Genomic DNA, 16,936 nt, shown 5'->3' with positions numbered 1-16,936 from the left:
AACCTAATTACTTAGGAACTGTGCACAGTTTTTGAGAGGTGTGTGGCCACTTGGAGACACCAGTTAGACCTCTCACTCAATCCCTTTTTAATTATTTTGCTTATTTTGCACCTATTCCAAACTGTCAATGAATATTCTTAATATGTTACTAAATGTATCCAGAGTATTTTCAGATTTCCTTATTGACAAATGCTGTGAAAAGTACAGTAAATGTAAAATGCTAATAAAATCAACAGTGTAACGTTTGGAACTGTCGTGTCCTCACCTTTGGTCTGATTATGTCACCTGCTACCATGATCATGCGAATGCTTTTTATAGTTCTTCTGTTAGAAACATTTAAATGTGGCCCAATCCATATATGCCAATGTCCAAGAGTGTAAGGGGTTAAATGAAGCTATTTAAAATATTTAAGTGTGAAAGATAACAAGATTTGCTGTTTATGTTTTATGTAAATAAAATAATTTACAAGATTGAGTGCTAGTATGCTAGGTTAAAAGCTGTTTGATTCACAGACACCTACTTTGTTGTTGAGAAGCCTCAGGGAAAGAAGCATCTATATTGTAAACTCTGGTGTTCAGAGTCACACTGTTTATACAAATCCTTGTGTGACTTAGTGCTATAACCATGACGTAGCCATGTTATAACCACTCTATAACCTTGTAATAATGTGTTCCAGGAGCAGCATCACTGCGTGTCCAGGAAGGCCTACACCCAGATTGGAGGCTGCAGGCTGAGAGTAGTGCATCCTGGGAACTACACCGTGAGGATACGTGCCACGTCGCTGGCAGGAAACGGCTCCTGGACCGAACCCACCTTCTTCTTCATGCCCGACAGTAAGTCTTGCCTGCCTGCTCCAATGGGAACTGGACCTGCTTACACTTTCTGGAACACAAATGTGAGCAGTTCATTTTGCTATGAGAGTGACTGGGTCGGCAGGTAGCTTAGAGGTTAAGAGTGTTGAGCCAATAACTGAAAGGTCGCTGGTTCGAATCCCCGAGTTGACTAGGGTAGCGAGGCACTTAACCCTAATTGCTCCTGTAAATTGCTCTGGATAAGAGTGTATGCTAAATGACAAAAATGTAAATTACTGACCAATGGCTGCTGTGTTTGTTGCAGAGGACACCACTTCACTGAAGATTATCATTGGCTCAGTCATCTGCTTCATTCTGCTGCTATTCGTAGGAGGTGGAGTCTTCATGATCTTCAAGAAGAAGTAAGACTTGATTGAGTAGATGTTTGGTATAATTGCTTTATTTATTTAAAAAATATATTCTTTACAATGACAGCCTGGCAAGACAAATATACTAATTAAATATGCAAGGATACCTTTGACTAGTCTGTGTGACCGTGTGTTCCAGACAAACTGAGGGACCCACTGGACCTCTGATCGCCTCGTCCAACCCAGAGTACCTGAGCGCCAATGACGGTAAGGACAACCAAACCCACACCTCAAACTGGTTTCGCGAGTTTGTTTTCCTGTGAGGTAGTGTACGTGTTAAAAAGTGTACTAAAAAGAGAACTTTCTCCTTTTGTATTGTGTAGTGTACGTGCCTGATGACTGGGAGGTGGCGAGGGAGAAGATCAACATCTTGAAGGAGCTGGGTCAGGGCTCATTTGGCATGGTCTACGAGGGCATCGCCAAGGACATTGTGAAGGGCGAGCCGGACACGCGTGTGGCGGTGAAGACGGTCAATGAGTCGGCCAGTCTGAGAGAGAGGATAGAGTTCCTCAACGAAGCGTCTGTCATGAAGGCCTTTAGCTGCCACCACGTGGTTAGGAACTTATTCATTCACTTTCGTTACAAACCCAGTATCTATTATCTGGGTATGATGACTGAGAATGTATTCTCTGGTAAGAAGGTTGACACAGTGGATACTCTGTACTGTAGATTGAGCGTTTTGAGCAAGATGGAGCCGTACAGAAACTGTTTCATGGCCGTACGTGCCATGCATTGGAATCCGTTTTATATTGAGTACATTTCATCAAGTTTTTATATTGAGAAATATTTATCTCAATGGTCCTGACTCTCGCTGCTCTCTCTGTCTGTAGGTGCGTCTGCTGGGGGTGGTGTCTAAAGGCCAGCCCACTCTGGTGGTGATGGAGCTGATGACCCACGGGGATCTGAAGAGCTTCCTGCGGTGCCTCCGACCAGACTCTGAGAATAACCCCACAGGGAAGCCCCCTCCCACACTGAAGGAGATGATTCAGATGGCGGGGGAGATAGCAGACGGCATGGCCTACCTCAACGCCAAAAAGTTTGTCCACAGAGATCTGGCCGCCAGGAACTGCATGGTGGCTGAGGACAACACCGTCAAGATCGGAGGTAGAGTACAGAAGAATAATAGAGTACAGTATCACACTCACGTGTATGACTGTCTGATGTATGACTGTCTCTCCAGATTTTGGCGTGACCAGAGACATCTATGAGACAGACTACTGCAGGAAGGGTTAGGTTTATGATGTGACGATGCTATTTACTGTCGGTTGTGTTTTAACTGTTCCTCTCCTCCCCTTAGACTTTGGCATGACCAGAGATATATATGAGACGGATTACTACCGTAAGGGAGGGAAGGGTCTGCTTCCTGTCCGGTGGATGGCTCCTGAATCTCTGAAGGACGGAGTGTTCACCGCACATTCAGACTGCTGGTGAGTACAGTAGGACACACCTGGCTGCCACGGATGTCAGATGGGATTTTCTGCTCATTCTTTTTATTCCACTCTATTCAATCTCTTTAACCTCTTTTTTTTGAGAGCATCTTTTTCCACTCCCCCTTCTTACCCCCTTAATGTCTACAGTAACTCTATAACCACTTCTTATTCAGTTACACTAGTCTAGGGGTATTTCAATCTTACCCTATAGCTTACATGGGTCCAGACTACTGATGGGATTCTGTTCTACCTGATAATTAATTGCACCCAGCTCGTGTCCCAGGTCTAAATCAGTCCCTTTATTAGAGGTGAACAATGAAAAAAGCAGTGGAACTGGCTTTGATGTCCAGATTTTAATTTGAGGTCACTAGTCCTCTATTTCATTATTCACATCCTTTTATTGTTTTTGGCTTGAGATAATGTGTTGTACCTGTCTATCTCCAGGTCATTTGGTGTGGTATTGTGGGAGGTCAGCACCCTAGCAGAGCAGCCTTACCAGGGCCTGTCCAACGAACAGGTCCTCAAGTTCGTCATGGACGGAGGATACCTAGACAGACCAGAGAACTGCGTGGAGAGGATGTACGTGTCTCAAACACTGTAGAGTTTTAGTGCATTGTGGGATCTGTAGTATTTTACATTGATATGCCGTACCAGCCATACAAAGTACATGAGGTATATATTTTGCTTTGGTTAAGCGTTTGAGTTACCACCACTATATGCCTACAGTATTCCTTGGGCTAGTTTTGCTTCAATGGGGACCAACAGAGGTGTGTGGCTTCTGAATAGAGCTCATAGATGTATTTTTCTCATTCATTCATCTTTCTCCCTCTTCTCCTCCCTCAGCCACAACCTGATGACGATGTGCTGGCAGTACAACCCCAAGCTGCGTCCAACCTTCCAGGAGATCATTGAGATGTTGAAGGAGGATGTTCACCCCAGCTTCCAGGAGGTCTCCTTCTTCTACAGCGAGGAGAACAAGCTCCCTGAGACAGAGGAGTTTGACTTGGACCTGGAGAACATGGAGAGCATCCCACTGGACCCATCGTCCTACTCCCAGAGAGAGGACAGCGACAGTCTATCCAGAGACAATGGATCCAGCCAGAACCTAAGGGGCAACTATGAGGAACACGTGCCCTACACACACATGAACGGTGGCAAGAAAAACGGACGAATCCTATCATTGCCCAGATCCAGCCCTTCCTAACATTTCTTAAGGTTTTCTTCCTCCTTTCAAACTATTTAAATTGTATAACTCTTGCAGAAGCCCTTAAAAACACTGATCTCAGGACATGTATTTTCTTCCTCACAGCTGCCAAGCATGGTGGGACACAGGATGCAAACATTTTGGTATATGTTGAAAGACATTTTTGCATTTATCCCGAATCATCTACTACAACTTTCTACTATCTTTATTTTTTTTCACTATTGCCATGTTTCCAGGACTGGTTGATGGAAAAAGAAAAAAAACTGAGCACTTATCTCTCTCTTTCTCGCTCTCTCCAGGCTGCCCCATCTCTCTTCCATTCTCTTGAAAATCTTTTCAGATAGTGGCCTTTTTATTTGTGGCCTGTAAACAAAGAGAAGTGTCTATCAATACTTGTATTAATTTCCTCTGAACAATGTCTAGACAGGTTTGAACCATGGGATGGCATAAACTCTCTAGAAAAAATGTCCATTCGTAGAGAAACTTTTTATTTAAAAAAAAATTGTGCAGAATTCCAAACTTTACGGAGATTATTTTGGTGTTTGGTGAATAGTTCTAATTTATTAGCATTTTTTGTCTCACTTTTTCAGTTTTATTTCTGTGTCCTCACATTATGGCTGAAGGATATTTAAACAGTTAAAAGTTGGGCAAAATAGTTCCTCAGACTGACCAATAGCTGCTGCTTTCATATATTTTTGTGGATTTAGAATATATAATATATATGGAATATTTGGTATTTATATCAATATTTTATATAGAATATATACAATATAGATGTTTTTGTACATAGTTCATATTTGTAATGTTTTCATCTGAGGCTTTTTTTTTTGTCTGTCTTTTTTTCTTTCTCTAACCCCAGATATCGCACTAATCAGAGCCAGTGCTCTGTTGTCTTAGACCTCCACACGTGGTTTTACTTCTCTTTCAAACCATCAGGAGAACCCTGTTCTCCTCAGCAACAAAGGGCAGCCCACTATTTTAGGAAAATCATGGCATCTTTCAAATGTTGTTCTTCCTGTCAGTGGAAGAGTTTGGGTGGCCACTATGCTAAAATGACAAGAACCAAAAACTGTTATGGGAATGAATGGTGCTGATGGAGCCATGGTGTAGATGTCCATGTTGTTATCTACAATTGTGTTAAAATGTGTCTATCTTTGGTTGATCATTAGCTATCTGTTTGATTGATTGATGTTATCGGTGGGGCTAGAGATGTGATGTCTGCTTGCTTGGACAGACAGTTTGTCTTGGCCTGATTTGTACTTGGCTTGTGCTGTCTTGGCTTGTGCTGTTGGTAGTGGTGTTTTATAGGGTTATAGTTGGGTCATAGGAGACCCATCTAGCTATCTATCTCCTCCACTGGAGTCAGAAGCCCATATAGTTGGATGTATTGCAGGACCACATACCATCAGGGCTTTGAGAGAGAAATAATGCAGTGCTTTATTTGAGTGGCGAGCATCAGCTCTACTCTATCATAACCCCCATGTCCTCATACAACTGGGTTTGTTTTGACCCTACGCCCCGTCCCCACATAACGATAGCCCATTGGCTGTATGTTCGCTGACACAGGAAGGAGGTCAGAATCAGGCTGCTGGTGGAATTTTCCATGTTACTGTGGTTGAATGCTTTTGATTTGAACATTTTGGAAAGTTCCTATTGCATGGAGTCCACAGCGGGCAGCAGCGAAGGAGAGGGAGGGAGCAGTTAGTTGAAGGTGTGTGTGTGTGTGTGTGTGTGTCGGTGTGTACTAACGGAGGGAGGTGGTGTACAGGTGTTGGTACGGTATGAGTCAGGACACACTGTAGCTGTACAACAAGTGCTGCTTTACCCCCAGGGCTGGGCTAACATTCTACTATTGGCAGTGGAGACCGTGTTCGGACTTGCTGTGTGCCCGTTATTCACAAACCCTTCTCCCTTCCACCCTAAAGAAAAAGATATTGAACTTATCTCTCCCCCCCCGCCGTTGATTTGGGTGTCTTTCAAACCCACACCCTCCCATTTGGATTGTGGTGTACCCCTCCCCACAATTTGGATTGTAACCCATCACTCCAATATCTAAAGATGGGTCATGAAAGTGTAAACCTCTATCCATTTACATTCATATTATTAAGTTCCATACAGACATTTAAACATTCCTGTCAGCTTCTTCCCAGCACAAGACAAAGCCCTTTTTTTTTTAAGTACACACACGCGCTTATTCTATGTTAAACAAATCCCAAATTGGTGTTAAAAGATTGATTGAAAAGTGTCTACATGGCATTCCCATTGAGAAGCACAAATAGCCCAATCATTAGTAGTTGACACACACGTCTCTATTTGTCCCATTATCCCTCCCTCTAGCCAAAGGCAGTGATACTCATTGTCTATTGTCAGAAGCATTGATAAGAGACAGAAAAGCACAGACAGGAGCTAAGGGTAAGTCAATCTGACCTCGTCCACTCAGCAGTTTGAGCCTGTGTGGCTGTTTAGAGCTTTCAGTGTTATTAACCCTAGCCCTCAGAGTAATGGGCCTGATGTTATTACCCCTAACCTGCCCATTCATCTTCACCCAGTTATCACTGTTTACCCCTCTGTCTCTGTATGTCTGTCTGTATCGGAGATGGTGGAACCGCATCAGCCTCCACCCAGTGCCTTCTCAACCAACCACAGACCAGAGAGATGGATGTACATTGTACAGGCTGGTTACTGTTTGTTTGTTGGCACATACTCATGCTAATGCGTGTAGCTACATTGTGTGTGTGTGTGTGTGTGTGTGTGTGTGTGTGTGTGTGTGTGTGTGTGTGTGTGTGTGTGTGTGTGTGTGTGTGTGTGTGTGTGTGTGTGTATTTATACATGTTAGACAGTGGGAGAGAAATTTGACTCGTAGGTGGGAGCTAAATCCATACCGTAAATCTCAAGTAGTACTTAGAGATTAGGTATTTAGAGATGTTGGAAAAAGATATGAGTTGCTAAATAGATATCATTTATCTGTTTCTATGGGGAACATCAGCTTGTGAGAGAGGTATGTGGCTAGTTTTTGGTCAGTTGATGTAAGGGTTGAATGGCAAGTCCATTTAGTGCTATAGTGTTCAAAGTTTAAGCAATGTTAAACCACCTTTCTGGTTCTCGCTGATTCTTGAGAATTTGATCTACTCCACTTACTCGAATGCCCCCCAAAATGTATTTTTTCCCCCCTCAATCAGTTACACTCTCATTTCTTTATACTTTGTAAATACTAAAGAATATAGTGTCTGGTAAAAAAAAAAGAGCGAAAAAGTGGGAAACCTCCCTTACAACTGTGCATACAGTACATGTCCATAACCAGAGATAAATGGTGGATATCTATCTCTTCATATGAACATTGTCTCTTTATGGCGGTATATACAAGTGTATGCAATTTTGAATTCAGAAGATCACCATCATCTTTGAAAAATTACAGATATTTAATATTTTATTTATTTTATTATCATTGTATAAAAAACACTGTTTGCTTTTTGTCAAAGTTTTTTAAATATTGAAAGTCAGGTAAAAAAAAATACTAGTTAAGAGTAGAGCTATAAATGTGAAAAGGAGTTGGTAGTTGTAGTTTCTATGTATTTGGCCACAGTCTACCTCAGTGGGTGTTTGGAGGAATCAGTTTGAGACGACAGCATCTTTCTTCGTCTATCAGTCTGTTGGTATCCCTGTAGTTCAAATCAGAGGACAGGGACTCTGCCCGTCTGTGACCACATCATAATACTATCAGAATATAGGCAGAATACTATCAGAATATAGAATCCCACAAAATCCAACGCAGCCCCTTGAAAGAAATAAAAAAGATAAGACCCTTTGTGTTTCTCAAAATGCGTACTAACATGCTCCGAGCACGCAAATTGGACCACGAGAGGGTCGGATTATGAGTCCAAATCAAGGTATACGTAAACTCCCCCACGGAGGTCCCTTCTCGAATGCGTACTCCGTTTGTAAATATTTTTGAAGCATGCATCGATGCACGCTTCAACGGAAAGTATGCAAAGAAATATGACGCAACCACGTTAAAAATGATGTAACATTTTTTTAAATCAATGGTCGGGCATTAAGTTGAGCTGAAGCGAGAGAAAATACTCATCGACCTCGGAATGAAATGTTGCATATTCACATGTCATATGTTGCCAGACTACAATATTTTTTTCTTGATACCTTCATAAATACATGCTATTTACCTGCCTACTTACCATAGATCGCAAGCCCATAATAAGTCAATAGGGCTAACTGGCTAGCTACTACTGTTAGCTAGCCAGATAGCCATGAAGAATTGCTAGCTAACTACCCACGAATAACTGACATCTATTTTTATTTAACCTTTATTTAACATCTAACTTGCATAATATTTGTTTTAGGTCATTTTTGCCTGTTCAACTATCTGTTTAGTTACATTATTATGATTCACATTTAGCTAGCTGATAGTTATGAAGTAAAACGGTTGCTTTGTGTATATCTTGTTTCATCTCTAATGCCATTGTCCTGGCTGGAAAACGGTTCAGTGAATGGCTAAGTCAATAGGGCTAACTGGATAACTAGCTAGCCACAAAGAATTGGTAGCTACCCACGAAAAATGTACATCTACCTTGCATAACATTAGTTTCAGGTCATTTTTGCCTGTTTAACTAGCTGGCTAGCTAGATTATTACGATTAACATATCTAGTTGATAACTATGAAGTAAAATGTTGCTTTGTGTATATCTTGTTTCGTCTATTGCTACCATTGTCCTGGCTGAAAGACGTTTCAGTGAATGGGGAGGTGAAGCGTAAGGTAATATACAGTTGAAGTCGGAAGTTTACATACACTTAGGTTGGAGTCATTAAAACTTGTTTTTCAACCACTCCACAAATTTCTTGTTCACAAACTATAGTATGGCAAGTCGGTTAGGACATCTACTTTGTGCATGACACAAGTCATTTTTCCAACAATTGTTTACGGACTGATTATTTCAATTATAATTCACAGTATCCAAATTCCAGTGGGTCAGAAGTTTACATACACTAAGTTGACTGTGCCTTTAAACAGCTTGGAAAATTCCAGTAAATGATGTCATGGCTTTAAAAGCTTCTGATAGGCTAATTGACATACTTTGAGTCAATTGGAGGTGTACCTGTGCCGCTTTGCTTGATCATGGGAAAATCAAAAGAAGTCGGGCAAGACTTCAGAAAAAAATTGTAGACCTCCACAAGTCTGGTTCATCCTTGGGAGCAATTTCCAAACGCCTGAAGGTACCACATTCATCTGTACAAACAATTGTACACACGTATAAACACCATGGTGCTCTAGGAAACAGGTACAAAAGTATCTATATCCACAGTAAATAAAAAATAAAGCTGAAATTATTTTCTCCATTAATCTGACCTTTCAAATTCTTAAAATTAAGTGGTGATCCTGACTGACCTAAAATTGAATTTTTACTGGGATTAAATGTCAGGAATTGTGAAAAACTGAGTTTAAATGTATTTGGCTAAGGTGTATGTAAACTTCTGACTTCAACTGTAGTAGGGGGGATGGCGAATGCTTCTCTACACTCTCGTCCTTACAAGAACGTACTCGAGAACGTCGTCGGAGAATGCGAGTGTGGAGTACGGTAGAATGCATATTGAGAAACACCCTGATCAGAATAAGAAGAAAGTAACACGTTTTGACCCAGTAATTACCCTGATTAAGAACTTTTTTCCCCATATTCAAACTCCACATTATCTTAACAACCGAGTAGGTTAACCCCCAGTGTAGTGTGAAGCACAACCCCAATGCGCTTTTAAATGTTGTATTAGAAGACGTATATCAGTCAAGAATGTGGTAATATGACGACAACCTTTTGACTGGTGATTAATTATGAAAAATGTGCTTTTTAGGTTCCCACTCCCATTATTTGAATAGGATTTCAGATTCCCAAGCTTCAGGTTTCTTTTTGAAAATAACAGAATTTTTACACACCCTGTAACAACAGTTAATGTAATAGCTGTTCTTACATACCCGCTAACTGATAGTTGCTTGTGAGCGAACCAGACTGCTTTGCGTTTGTGCGTTCATTGTTCTAGGGAAGACTTGATTTGAGATTTTTATTTAAATTCTGCATCAAGACAGAGTACTCCAAATCATGATTGCACATCTCTTGATCACATAGCCATAGTCTGCAATAGCTCAGCCTTGGTCATGCTTTTCACCATTGACTCACCATAGATGAACTCCTCACTGTTGGTTTGTGTGGGTATATACACTACCGTTCAAAAGTTTGGGGTCACTTTTAAATGTCCTTGTTTTTGAAAGAAAAACACGTTTTTTTTGTTCATTAAAATAACATAACATTGATCCGAAAAACAGTGTAGACGTTAGTTGTAAATGACTATTGTAGCTGGAAATGGACACTTTGTTTGAAATGGAATATCTTCGGAGGCCCGTTATCATCAATCATCCCTCCTGTGTTCCAATGGCACGTTGTGTTAGCTAATCCAAGTTTATCATTATAAAAGGCTAATTGATCATTAGAAAACCCTTTTGCAATTATGTTAGCATATCTGAAAACTGTTGTTCTGTCTAAAGAAGCAATACAACTGGCCTTCTTTAGACTAGTCGAGTATCTGGAGCATCATTATTTGTGTGTTCGATTACAGGCTCAAAATGGCCAGAAACAAAGACCTTTCTTCTGAAACTCATCAGTCTATTCTTGTTCTGAGAAATGAAGGCTATTCCATGCTATAAATTGCCAAGAAACTGAAGATCTCGTACAATGCCGTGTACTACTTACTCCCTTCACAGAACAACGCAAACTGACTCTAACCAGAATAGAAAGAGGAGTGGGAGCACCCTGAGCAAGAGGACAACTAGTCTAAAGAAGGCCAGTTTTATTGCTTCTTTAATCAGCACAACAGATTTCAGCTGTGCTAACATAATTGCAAAAGGGTTTTATAATGATCAATTAGCCTTTTAAAATGATAAACTTGGATTAGCTAAAACAGCGTGCCATTGGAACACAGGAGTGTGTCTAGTGTGTGTAAATATATCTCTCAGAGTCCCAGTTCTCAGTCAAATACGGACAGCATTTAGTCTCAAGGCCGTTTAATGTATCCTCCAGAAGTGTTTTTATTTCTCTGTTCTGTTGTTTTCCCTTAATGTTGTATGTATTTTTTTCTACTGTGAATATCAAGAAATTTCCTTATTGTTATATCAATGCCATGGAATGGGTCTGTCTGGACACTGCATGCCTCCGCTGGTCAAAGGACTAGATTTTAACTTCTCAGGGAGGCACGTGTATCGGGGGTTGGATGATGGAAGGAGCTTCCAACCTGTCTCTGACTGAAGTGCAAGTTCTCTTGGCATCCTAGCAAATCATATTTTGGGGGAGATGTAGCTTCGAAGTTGTCAACAAACAACCACCCTCTTCAAATCAAATGTTCAGCCTTTAAAGATAATGATCTGATTGTATGCCTGTTATCATTGTGATATGTGGTGTTCACTGCCCCCAGCTGGCTGGATGGGGGAAGTGCAGCATCAGGACTCGAGTGTGTAGCCAGGGCTCTGTCCCATAGTGCCTTGCTCAGACAGACTGCCCTCCTCCTGACTACACAGCCAGCCAGACCCTCAGTGCCCTGGACTGGACTAGTCTGCTCTGGTCTGGACTGGACTGTCTCATCTCACCCCCAACATCCCAGCAGGAGAATACTGGAGTATTAACGTATTATGCATTCTAAGACAGGAGATAGTTGTGTTCTGTACTCGTAGCTGCAGTCAGAGGGACACAACACATCCCCTTTGCTTGGCTGGATGATTCATGATATAACTGTATTGGGATAGTTACTGTATGTGAATGATATTCATGGTTTCACCAAAATGTTGAACTTCTTGTCTCTACTGGGGCAAAGCTCTTGCTTGAATTCGGCATGAACCCAACCATCCCCAGCTGATTTAGTTTTTAATTGAATAGAATTTTGTATTTTGGCCATCTCTTTGTTGAGGATAGCCCAACACCCAAAGTACATGGGATCATGTATAATTAGCAACCATTGATTGCATGACATGGGGAGAATAGAACTCCCATTTAAAGTAGTTGCAGATGTCCGTGACAAATTGTATCACTTGATTTAGGGAAGTTTAGGTTTAGTTTGAAACCCAAATCAAATGTTATTTGTCACATGTTTAGTAAACAGTAGGTGTAGACTAACAGTGAAATGCTTACTTTGATAACCTGAAAATGCAGTTTGACTGAGCATGCTAGTGCTGCAGCACAGGTTGAGAACAAAGCATTGTATGCATTTTATTGTTTTAAAAAGAAAGTATTACATTTAGAGATGTTTAATTTCTATTCCTTTTTTGGGGGAAGGGCAAAAAAAGGAGCGCAAATACAATTACTTTTCTGTCTAATCTTTTACTACTCTTGTAGATTATTGAATTGAACATTTATCAATGTATATAACTTTTTCTAAATAAAATACCAAAGTTAGATGTTTTTTAGTCATGACACTACCCCAGTATGCAGAGCAGATAAAAGTTTTGTACTGTAGATGTACTATGGAGCAGCACAATGCTGGCTGGATGGGCTACCTGTGTATCATATGACATGTGGCCTAAAACATTCATTTGATCATGTTCTATTCCATTGTAAATGCATGTTCCCGTGTTTGTGAACAACTCATGCGTTTTTACCCCCGCCCACCCGTTAGCGTGTTTATTTTTATTTTTTGTCTCAAAATATCACACATTGCTATGTTATGGGAAAGAAAATGCGTTTCCTTCTGACCAACAGCCAACAGAAAAGTCATCTAGATTTAGTTGACATTTGCTTTTCGATGTGTAAAACTGGAAAAGACCACTGCACGTTCGTGGAGGAAAACACAACATGAAATCCTAATAAATAAATAAGCTATAAAGTGTATCAAACTATGGTGATATCCCAATCTAATGTGTAGGTGGTTCTTAACCATTTAACATGGCTATGGGGCAATATGAAGAAAAACACCTTCGCTATGTATTATGTACAATGTCTGTTAGTAGTGTAATGAAATGTGTACGTGTCTGAGGCTATAGTTGGTATGGTTTAAAGAAAGAGACGCCACTTTTAAAACTGACTCGGCTCATCTACATAGGCATCGATTTAAGAATTATATATTATATTTGCCCTTGCTGAAAGTTTTTGTTATTCAATGTCACGTCAAATTTATTGAAGTGTAATTGTTTGACAAATGGATGAGGGTCTGGTGGGGGGGTTCAGTATAGTAGTGGTGGGTGGGGTTGTGATGATATTGAGGGTTTAGGGGGTAAAGGGATCCTAGTCATGCTATCTTGCCAGTGGTCTGCTTTGTTTTGGCAACTCGCTACATGTTAAGGTCTCTAGCCCCTAGGTGGAGTTTTAGGTGTCTGTATCGTCCTTGGTTAAAGTCTCGCCATGGGTTGTGTTTGTTTATCTGATTGCTGCTCCTTCTTCTGTGCACATAGATGGCCACGAAATGTTTTATGTGTAGGCTGACAGGATACCTCTTTATGAACCTGTCATGTTATTTTTTTAGAAGATTTACTGATGTATTCGACGTTGATAATGTATAGCTACATTATGTCACAGATGCATATACAGGTGACGTGTATGTGTATCACACCCATGTACAACCACAAAGATGGCTACATCCCAACACTGGATCAAAATGTGCCATTATCTTTATGTATATCACATATATAAATATCATATTAATGCTCTTGTCACTTCCACACACAATTACACATGTGCAAGATCCAAAATGTGCCATGACTAAATAATGCCTGACAATTTATTTTTTCTATGTTTTCAAGGAGAGCCAAGCAGTGACGTGTACAGAACATTGTGGAATGATATGAAAATAATGTCGTACTGTGTGTAAATGATTCTACAATTAACTGTTTATATTAAAATCATTAATAAAATTGTTGGATAATGTTATTTAAATTTTGTATATCAACTAGGTCAAATTAACAAAATGTAGCAATCCCTCTCCAGATGGTACTGCGGCGGCATTGCCGTTTTAAAGCGACCCACTTGAGTGAACTGCAATGCAGACCGCTAGTATCTGCCAAACGGTTTGTACTGTACAGTACGAGGAGCAGAACCAAGTATTTAGAGTTAGGACATTGAGGTTTCTGCATTATGATGTGTTTACATGACATTACAGCATTCTATGGCAGCCATGTTAGCTCATCATTAACATAATATGGGGAAGAATGTATTCACCACTATGTAACTGAATGTTTAGACTGGTCTAAGGCCAGTTTTGCATTTCCCTCGCCTGATGGGATCTGGGAAGTGTAAGCTGGTCCTGGAAGGTCAACATCGACAACCTGGACCAACTCATGTTTAACTCAATATCCTTGTGTTACCTCTTTATTCAAATATTTGTCACATGCTTCTTCGTAAACAACAGATGTAGACTAAAAGTGAAGTGCTTACTTACGGGCCCTTCCCAACAATGCCGAGATTAATTTTTTTTTAATATAAAAAAAAGAACACAAGTAATAAATACACAAGTTACGATAACTTCGCTATGTACACAGAGTTCCAGTACCGAGTCGATGTGCAAGGGTACAAGGTAATTTGAGGTAGATATGTACATATGCAGTTGAATTCGGAAGTTTACATACACTTAGGTTGGAGTCATTAAAACTCGTTTTTCAACCACTCCACAATTTTCTTGTTAACAAACTAGTTTTGGCAAGTTGGTTAGGACATCTTCTTTGTGCATGACACCAGTCATTTTTCCAACAATTGTTTACAGACTGATTATTTCACAGTATCCAAATTCCAGTGGGTCAGAAGTTTACATAGACTAAGTTGACTGTGCCTTTAAACAGCTTGGAAAATTCCAGAAAGTGATGTCATGGCTGTAGAAGCTTCTGATAGGCTAATTGACATCATTTGAGTCAATTGGAGGTGTACCTGTGGATGTACACTGCTCAAAAAAATAAAGGGAACACTTAAACAACACAATGTAACTCCAAGTCAATCACACTTCTGTGAAATCAAACTGTCCACTTAGGAAGCAACACTGATTGACAATAAATTTCACATGCTGTTGTGCAAATGGAATAGACAAAAAGGTGGAAATTATAGGCAATTAGCAAGGCACCCCCAAAAAAGGAGTGATTCTGCAAGTGGTGACCACAGACCACTTCTCAGTTCCTATGCTTTCTGGCTGATGTTTTGGTCACTTTTGAATGCTGGCGGTGCTCTCACTCTAGTGGTAGCATGAGACGGAGTCTACAACCCACACAAGTGGCTCAGGTAGTGCAGTTCATCCAGGATGGCACATCAATGCGAGCTGTGGCAAAAAAGGTTTGCTGTGTCTGTCAGCGTAGTGTCCAGAGCATGGAGGCGCTACCAGGAGACAGGCCGTAGGAGGGCAACAACCCAGCAGCAGGACCGCTACCTCCGCCTTTGTGCAAGGAGGTGCACTGCCAGAGCCCTGCAAAATGACCTCCAGCAGGCCACTGTTGTGCCACTGTTGTGTTGTCTGCAAACTTAATGATGGTGTTGGAGTCGTGCCTGGCCATGCAGTCGTGGGTGAACAGGGAGTACAGGAGGGGACTGAGCACGCACCCCTGGGGAGCTCCAGTGTTGAGCATCAGCATGGCAGATGTGCTGCTACTTACCCTCACCACCTGCGGGCGGCCCGTCAGGAAGCCCAGGATCCAATTGCAGAGGGAGGTGTTTAGTCCCAAGATCCTTAGCTTAGTGATGAGCTTTGAGGGTACTATGGTGTTGAACGCTGAGCAGTAGTCAATGAATAGCATTCTCACATAGGTGTTCCTTTTGTCCAGGTGGGAAAGGGCAGTGTGGAGTACAATAGAGATTGCATCATCTGTGGATCTGTTTGGGCGGTATGCAAATTGGAGTGGGTCTAGGGTGTAATATTCATATCTGTAAACATACTGAATTGTAATTGGATGCATTTTACCACCATATCATACTGTGCTATGATTGGTTAAGACCACCCAAATGGTTAGGTGATGGTCAGTTTGATCCTTGTTGGCAATATGTGAACATGCCAGTTGTAGCTAGCTAATAAAGAGCTATGTTAAGAAATATCCTGTAGTACTGCATTTTATTATTTTGTACAAAGCGTGCAAAACAAGACATGGTGTAAGAGTAAAAGGTCTTAAAAGATGGATTTTTCTGGAGTTCCTTCACCTCGAATGGAACGGGAGTCTACAAACTTACCCGATGCATGGCGTAAGTACAAACAGCATGTGGAACTAATGTTCCCGGGTCCTCTGAAGGACAAAGGAGAAGAGGATATGCAGCTAATGTTCCAGGGTCCTCTGAAGGACAAAGGAGAAGAGGGAAAGTGCAGCTACCTACTCCTCTGGATCGGTGAAAAAGGGAGAGATATTTACAACACCTGGACACTTACTGAGGCTGAATCAAAGGTACTGAAAACATACTACGATCGTTTTGAAGCATATGTTGTGCCGAAGACCAATACGATTTTCGCTAAGTACAAATTCCATGAGACAGTACAGAGCTAGCGAGTCTTTTGAACAGTTTGTGACAGAGCTGCGTCTGCTTGTGAAAGACTATGATTATGCAAACAAGGATGAGATGTTCAGCGACCGTATTGTATTTGGAATACACTCACCGCGAGTGAGAGAAACTTTTGAATGTTGGGTCTGAGGTTACGTCGGACAAAGCTATCGACATAGCCAGATCTCACGAGCTAGCACTGGCTCAGATGAAAACCATTTCGCGCGGCAGCACGAGCGCATCCCGTGAACAAGCAGTGCACGCAGTCAGGCAGACATCAAAGCACACCTCCTGTGCGCAGAGAGCGCGTTTTAGAACAGAGCGAGATGTAGCGTGGTTCGTTCTGCGTTGTGTACTTTTACTTAGGACGCTGCCACAACTGACGGTCTGCTAGTTGAAATCATTTTTATTTGCCCTGCACACGAAGAGACAACACACCCTTGGCGCAGTCACAGCTCAGGCACCTTGCTAGCCGAAGGTCAGGCAAAAGAGCGCCAAAAGGAAATAACAGGTGCTGCGTGCACACATTCGATGCACAACAGCACACCATACAAGTAAAATTATACAGAACATAATTCGGACAAAATAAAAGACATACCTG

At 41.2% G+C, this 16,936-nt stretch overlaps 1 protein-coding gene across 1 annotated transcript in view; it reads left to right on the top strand.

Moving 5' to 3' along the window:
• Positions 1-13,761, top strand: part of LOC129855671 (insulin receptor-like) — a 106,221-nt gene extending 92,460 nt beyond the window's left edge. The window contains exons 13-20 of the mRNA XM_055923574.1: positions 677-833; positions 1,117-1,213; positions 1,359-1,426; positions 1,543-1,772; positions 2,050-2,323; positions 2,517-2,646; positions 3,094-3,228; positions 3,493-13,761. Of these exons, the coding sequence (XP_055779549.1) occupies positions 677-833; positions 1,117-1,213; positions 1,359-1,426; positions 1,543-1,772; positions 2,050-2,323; positions 2,517-2,646; positions 3,094-3,228; positions 3,493-3,853 (1,452 nt within the window). The 3' untranslated portion in view covers positions 3,854-13,761. The remainder of the gene's footprint in view (positions 1-676; positions 834-1,116; positions 1,214-1,358; positions 1,427-1,542; positions 1,773-2,049; positions 2,324-2,516; positions 2,647-3,093; positions 3,229-3,492) is intronic.
• The last annotated feature ends 3,175 nt before the right edge of the window (positions 13,762-16,936 follow it).

This window comes from Salvelinus fontinalis, chromosome 5 (genome assembly GCF_029448725.1).
Source record: "Salvelinus fontinalis isolate EN_2023a chromosome 5, ASM2944872v1, whole genome shotgun sequence".
Classification (NCBI taxonomy): Eukaryota; Metazoa; Chordata; class Actinopteri; order Salmoniformes; family Salmonidae; genus Salvelinus; species Salvelinus fontinalis.
This window is presented reverse-complemented; position numbering and strand designations above follow the sequence as displayed.